General features: G+C 34.5%; 1 protein-coding gene across 3 annotated transcripts; it reads left to right on the plus strand.

Moving 5' to 3' along the window:
- The first annotated feature begins 2,207 nt into the window (after positions 1 to 2,207).
- On the plus strand, positions 2,208 to 6,030 carry LOC105794487 (uncharacterized). 3 transcript variants are annotated; one of them, XM_012623672.2, is made up of 2 exons: positions 2,208 to 2,484; positions 2,881 to 6,030. In XM_012623672.2, the coding sequence occupies exon 2, from the start codon at positions 3,025 to 3,027 to the stop codon at positions 5,452 to 5,454; it is 2,430 nt and encodes an 809-aa protein (XP_012479126.1). In that variant the 5' UTR covers positions 2,208 to 2,484; positions 2,881 to 3,024; the 3' UTR covers positions 5,455 to 6,030. The 3 variants fall into 3 exon arrangements, with proteins under 3 accessions (XP_012479126.1, XP_012479127.1, XP_012479129.1); XM_012623673.2 differs by having other exon boundaries at positions 2,933 to 6,030; XM_012623675.2 differs by having other exon boundaries at positions 3,003 to 6,030.
- Positions 6,031 to 7,259: the final 1,229 nt, after the last annotated feature.

The following is a 7,259-nucleotide window of genomic DNA, read 5'->3' on the forward strand; positions in this document are numbered from 1 at the left end:
AGAAATAGAAAAACATGTACTAGGTTGGATTAAATTATAAAGTCTTGTGTTAAAAGTGCATAAATCACATATAATTAGACCTAATACAAGAGATGCCCAAATTTCTATCATAATACATATGAAGGAAGACACACCCTATTAGTTGCCCCTCTCTCCTAGTTTAACTAGGGGATTGGTTTTTTCTATTGAATAAACATTAAATGCATTATACTAATTCAATTAGAGTTTCACTTTCTCTTTGTATAAATAGATGACACCAATAGCGCTAAAGATAGAATGAGTAATATACAACTTTTGTAATATTGTTATTCTGCCCGAAAATAGCCAAAATTTATTTCGAAGTATAAATTCTATTTTCCGAGAATAACAGTTCTACCAGTTTCTATAAGAGAGAGAGCGATTTACTTTCTTACTGAAAGTAAGAAAATTATTTCTAGTTTTGTGTTTGATTTATGGTTGTTCGAACCACACTTGAAGCAGTTCGTAGTATGAGAATAGTGGAGAAGATCGTTCAGTTGAAAACCGAGAACTTCTAGGATCCGTCTTGTTCAAAGTACATGTATTATTTTGGGATAAGTTGATTGCTATAGATATCACAAACTGGCCCGATTTTCAAAATTTTTATTTTTCCACTGTGCAAGAAAACTGTTTTCAAACAGAATTTTTTTTCTATCAGAAACAACAATTAACCTTACATAGAAGTGGTTGGCAATGGAGAAACCTAAGCTTCCTTTTCTTTTCTTATTCACGTTGGGAGAAAAGAAGATGAACGAAAGAAAAAAAATGTTATCATTTCCTCTTTCCACTCGCTTTTATATATATATATATATATATATATATATATACTTATACTCAACTTTTAATTAAACTACTAATCACTAATCTAATGGTTATTATTCTTCCTTAATTAAGCAAGTGGGAAGGGATGACCAAGATCATCTCATGCCACTAGCCAAGTTTTAACTATCCGTAAATCATAAACAAGTCCTTGGAAAAATTACCATTAAAGTCTTTGCTCAATCCTTAATCAATTCTCTCTACTTAATCACTTTGCAATTTAATCTGTATACTATAATTAATATCTAATTAATTTAATCACTTGACACTTTGATTTTATAAGTTGATATACATCACATGAACTCTTCAAATAAAATTCTTGGTTTAGCTTGAATTCAGGTCTAAAATCGACTTTTCTAATATCAACGAAAATTAGATCTTTACGGTTAGAAATATATCTACTATAATTTATACTATTATTAAACCCCGACTAAGTTAGTGTTACGAGTCAACCAAACACCAATTCAATTAGATAAATTACAAAAATGTTATTATGTATTTAAAAATGTTATATTACCCTAAGCATGTTGGTCTTTTTATTTTTTAAAAAATTCAATAAATATTTCATATATTGTGGGATTTGAGTTATCTAGGCCGATAAAATTTTAACTTTACCTCTCAACTAATGCTTATCTTAAAATGTTTTATACATTTTAATTTTATTAGGTGCACAATTACATCCATCAATTGTATATATTGATTATCTTATTAATTAAGTTGGTGTCATAAGTTTACTTGTCATCAACTCAAAATTGATCATAAAACCATAATAAACAATTGTAGTGCATTTAATATTCTTAATCTAATATATTTACGTGTTTAAATTCTATTTTACTCACAATTTAATCTAATTTTTTCATTTGAATATCATACATATCACATGTGTTATTATTAATTAGTTTCAAATAATAAGATTTATTATTTATTTATGTTATTTTAAACACATATATATTCTAAATATGTAGTTGTCACATGCATACATGTATAATAGAATTTCTAATATTATTTATAAACTTACAAAAAACTAATTTTCAATAAATTTCTAATTCAGTTGTTGTCACTTAACTTATCGACACCAAAATCTATTTTTATGTAAGTATAGATATTTTATATAGATTTAAATATAATAAGGTAAAATGACTATATTATTCCAAAACAGGAACTTAGAAAATATTTTTGGTTTTGGTAAAGTTGTAAAACCAATTTAAGAGTTAAAATTTAACCATGGTTAAGATTCTCAACCAATTATAATGTATTAAGCAAAGTAGAAAACCCAATTAAAGAGTTAAAATTTAACCAGGGTTAAGACCCCTAACCAATTATTATATAAAAAAAAAATGGTTAGGGCTAACAAGAAAAATTGCAAAACGAAAACACAAAGAAAAGTCCCATAGCATCAAATCTATTTTCATAAAAAGCATAATAAAATCCTTTTATGGTTTTTGGTTATTAGGGAAGGGGCCTGTCCTGTTCGGGTTAAGAGGGGGTTTTGGGAAAAAGTCCAGTTTTTGGGGATTTTTTTTAAAAAGGTTTGATAGAGAAAAGAGTGGTATAAAAAGGAAACAAAAATTGGTGATGGAGGTATGTCCATGGTGTCTTTCTGGTACTAAAGAATGTTCCATCTACTAGTGCTGTTCTTATTGTAAGGTAAAAATTTAACTCTTTTATTCATAAGTTAATCGCTTGATGTACTAAAATTTCTGGGTTTTAATTGATAAATCATGATCCCCCTTTGTTCGGTTTGAATTTTTTGTTTGCATAGGCTGAGTTAGAAGCTTGATTATAACGTAGATCCATGGATGTTGCTTGCGTGTTTATTTGGATTAGTTTGATTCTTGAACATTTCTTTATTACCACTCGACGTATCCGTCTACGATAATTGCCGGATTATTCGTGTTGGAGAATGTTCTTATTTTATTGCATTTGACCCAGTTGTTGCTTTGCATTTCAATCTTCGATGAAGGACCTGACTTGTATTGTTTGCACTTTTGTACGCTTTCCCTTTTTCTGAATGATTTTTCCTATTTTTGATGATTTGGGCAGTGTTTGTATGGTGTTTTTCATTAAGCTTTGGGCTTTTTCTTTTCTTGTAAAGTACGGGAAAGAGTCTAGGTTGAGGGTGGCTGAGATATTTAAGAGTTGTCTGCTGGTGACTCTTTTATCAGAGAGCAACGCTGGGAAAGGGAAATGGAGTGCAATAAGGATGAGGCCACTAGAGCTAAAGAGCTTGCTGAGAAGAAGTTCATAGCAAAGGATATTAATGGAGCAAAGAAATTTGCTTTGAAAGCCCAGAATTTGTATCCTGGTCTGGATGGCATTCCCCAAATGATAGCAACACTCAATGTTTATATTTCTGCGGAGAACAAAATCAATGGAGAAGCAGATTGGTATGCTGTGCTCGGTGTGAATCCACTGGCTGATGATGAATCGGTGAGGAAGCAATATAGGAAACTGGCACTAATGCTTCACCCTGACAAAAATAAGTCTATAGGAGCTGAAGGGGCATTTAAACTTATTTCAGAGGCTTGGAGTTTGTTGTCTGATAAGGGTAGGAGAGCAGCATATGACAAGAGGAGGTATGCAAAAGTAACGCAAACAGTTCCAACACCTAGTGGGAGTTCGAAGGCGTCAAAAGCAGCAAATGGCTTTTACAACGCTGCCAAGACAAGCACTTCAAATGTGAAAACTTCCAAGAGTAGTAACCCTCATGCAGCTCAGTCATCGACCCCTTCTGGTCGTTCGTCAAATACTGCTGCTGGTCAGTCATCAAACCCTGCATCATTTCATAAGCCAAAACCAAATACCTTCTGGACTATCTGTCATCGGTGCAAGATGCATTATGAGTATCTGAGAGTTTATCTTAATCATAATCTATTGTGCCCCAACTGCCATGAGCCATTTTTGGCTGTAGAAACTGCTCCCCCAACTACATCTACCCCAACCCCTTGGAAATTTTCACAGCAGCGGCATAACTCAAATGGTCAAGCAGGTAACAAAAGCTCAAATAATATAGGAAGAAACCATTCCTCTTCTTATAGTGCTGCCGGATTTGCTAGTCATGATTCATATAGTCAAAGCAACTTCCAGTGGGGTCCCTTCTCTAGGACAGGTGGTACTTCAACTGCAGCTCAAGCTGCTAGTGTGGTTCAGCAGGCATATGAGAAAGTGAGGAGAGAGCGGGAGGAAGCACAGGCAGCAACTAAAAGAGAAGAGGCCATGCGGAAAAAGCATCATGGCTCTAAAAGGGCTAGCGGTGCTTCTTCAAGCGGATACACAAATGCTGCAAAGAGGAGGAGAGGCATGGAAGATGGTAGTGCCAACGTCCATGGAACTAGTATTACCAATCAAATTGGTGTAGGAAATGGTGGTGCAGCTAATCTATCAGGATCTAAGCTAGGCAGTTTAGAAGCTGGTTGGATCAATGGAACCAATAAGCACAATAATGCAAGAGATATCTCCCAGATAGAAATGCAAAGTCTGTTGGTGGAGAAGGCGAAGAGAGAAATTCAAAAGAAACTGAATGAATGGAATTCAGCAGCGGCAGCTAAGACTACATCCAAAGATATTAAAGGCAATGAAAATGCAAATGAGAAACAAAACAAATCTTTTGTAAACAATGATGCACAGGATCAGAAGAAGTCAGAGGGGCTTGTTGATGAAATCAATGGGGATCATTTGGTCAAGCCTTTTCTTGTCAGTTCTGGTGTTGGTTTTGATGCAGAAACATTGGAAGCAATGTCCATAGATGTCCCGGATCCAGATTTTCATGATTTTGACAAGGATCGAACTGAAAGATCTTTTGAAGATAACCAGGTATGGGCTGCATATGATGATGATGATGGGATGCCTCGATGTTATGCTATGATACATAATGTTATTTCTCGAGATCCACTCAAGATGAGGATCAGCTGGCTTAATTCGAAAACTAACAGTGAATTGGGTCCACTTGACTGGGTAGGTTCTGGTTTCTCAAAAACCTGCGGGGAGTTTAGAATAGGTAGGCATGAGATTAACAGCTCACTTAATTCTTTTTCACACAAAGTTAGGTGGACAAAGGGGATGCGTGGGACCATTCGTATATATCCAAGAAAGGGTGATGTTTGGGCGATCTATAGGCACTGGTCCCCTGACTGGAATGAGTTAACAGCCAATGAAGTAATACACAAGTATGATATGGTAGAAATATTGGATGACTACAATGAAGAACTAGGTGTCACAGTTACTCCCCTTGTCAAGGTTGCTGGTTTCAAGACGGTCTTCCACCGACATCTGGACCATAGAGAAATCAGGAGGATTCCAAGAGAAGAGATGTTTCGTTTCTCTCATCAAGTTCCTTCGTACTTGCTTACAGGTCAAGAGGCTTCCAATGCTCCAAAGGGTTGCCGGGAGCTAGACCCAGCTGCTACACCAGTGGAACTTCTTCAGGTAATTATGGATGTTAAGGATGAAGAGATTCTGGAAAAGGGTAAGGTTATTACTGAAGAAAATGTTGTGGATGTCGAGAAAGCTAATGATGGAGGGGTGGTGGAGAATCGTGACAAAATGAAGAAAGAAGAGGACAGTGGTTTTAAAGCTCTTGAAGACGTAGAAGTTTTAGTCAATGTTGGAAATACTTAAGAAAGCTCTGATCGAATGGAGCCATTTTGGAAGTAACTGGGTTTGACGTGGACATGTTTTTTTGGACTGTCTGTAAAGTTGGGTGGAACTGATTTCATGGATTTGTTCATCAAATGTGTACTATCTCAGGCTGTTTTCGCACTTAAAGTTGCGAAGATAACTTCAAAATATATATAACGTTGCAATGATCTGCAAGTTGATGAAATTCAATGAATAGAAAATCCACATGGTTTTGGGTGGTTACCCCGCTTCCCTGCAAAAGCGCATCGATTCTGCTAAATGGAACTTCATCGGGATTCAAAAGCAGCGAGCTACACAAGCTCTTTTGTGCCATTTCAGCCTTGAGAGCCCTTTTCTCTATCATGCAGGCAGTTGGCGCTCTTACTATTTCAATGTAAGTGTTTTTTCTTGCTCAATTCTCTCAACTATTAGCATAACAGTCACGGATTCATGACTTTTTGTACTTGGCCCTAGAGTTGTACCGTTAGCTCAGATCAGAGGTTAAATAACACTACAGATTGTGAATTGATAACGTTACTGCTTAAACCATATTTGGAATCATCTTTTACTTTTTAATGGCTTATCCTTATTTTCAATGCCTTTGGATTTTGTGTTCAAATATATCTTCTCTAGTTTGCCTTTCATTATTTTGATTCCGTGTGCTCAGTTTCTTGGTTAATAATACCATAGCAGTACCTAAACTATATATTTGATTGTATTTTAGTCCCTTTTTTAAAAAAAAAGGTAAACTGGTCGTTATATTTCTGATGAAAGAGCAAAATAATCTCTTTGTTAAATGTTTATTTCAGCCTCATAATACAAATTTATCCTTCAATTTTTACACTTTTTATTTGGTCCTTGCTTTTTGTCTATATTTAAAAGGAAATAAGCATAATAATCCCTTTGTTAAATGTTTATTTTGGCCTTCTATATTCAAGTCATAATAGCAAATCTAGCTTTTGACTTACCCACTTTTTGGATTTGGTCCTCACTCTTTTATTTGGAGTAAATTGCCCTTTAAATTTTTTATTGTTTACTTGATATTGTATTGTCTTATAAATTATTAAATAATTTAGAAGTTATGAAAATTTTAAAAGTTCAAAAATCATAACTAAAATTATAATTTCAAAGAATATGAAAAAATCTCCAAAATTTCAAAAAGAAATTCAAGATTTAACCTACAAATTGGTACCAAAATTGTCGGTTTTCCCATTTTGATACCTAAATAATTTTTTTTTGAAATTAGTGGTACCTAAACTATTTTTCTTTTTCGAAGTAAGTACTTTTGTTAGTTCAACTAGAATTACCATGTGAAAAAATAAGGCAAAACGTATTGTTTTCTCTTTATATATATATATATATATATTCTTTTTACTCTATTTTTTCTTTCTTCTTTCTCTTATCTTGGGATTCTTCTACAAATGTGAGCATTTCGAGTTTCATGGTTTTGGTCAAGGTTTTCATAACCAAACCAATGGCATTTGTAACACCCCATACCCGACTCGATTGTCAAGTCTGAATTACAGGATGTCACATTCGTTGCTGGAGCAATTACAACCAATTATATTCAATTCAGACTATTAAACATTTAAATACGAGTGACATGTGTGAACAATACATTATAGGTTCATTTCTTGGTTTTAGGCGAGCTTACAAAAGCTTTTTTGCTAACTCGAGGTCGCATTAAGACAAAATTGTAAAGCTTACAAAATGTCAGGTTGACGTCGTGATGTCGGGAGTTCCTCATCGTGACGCCACATACTGGCTAGGTCTCGTTGCGGTGTTAAGGAATCGATGTCGCGACA

The sequence above is a fragment of the Gossypium raimondii genome, chromosome 3, assembly GCF_025698545.1.
Source record: "Gossypium raimondii isolate GPD5lz chromosome 3, ASM2569854v1, whole genome shotgun sequence".
Classification (NCBI taxonomy): domain Eukaryota; kingdom Viridiplantae; phylum Streptophyta; class Magnoliopsida; order Malvales; family Malvaceae; genus Gossypium; species Gossypium raimondii.

Coding starts and splice junctions, on each gene's coding strand:
- LOC105794487 (XM_012623672.2), top strand. CDS start 3,025: ATGGAGTGCAATAAGGATGAGGCCACTAGAGCTAAAGAGCTTGCTGAG.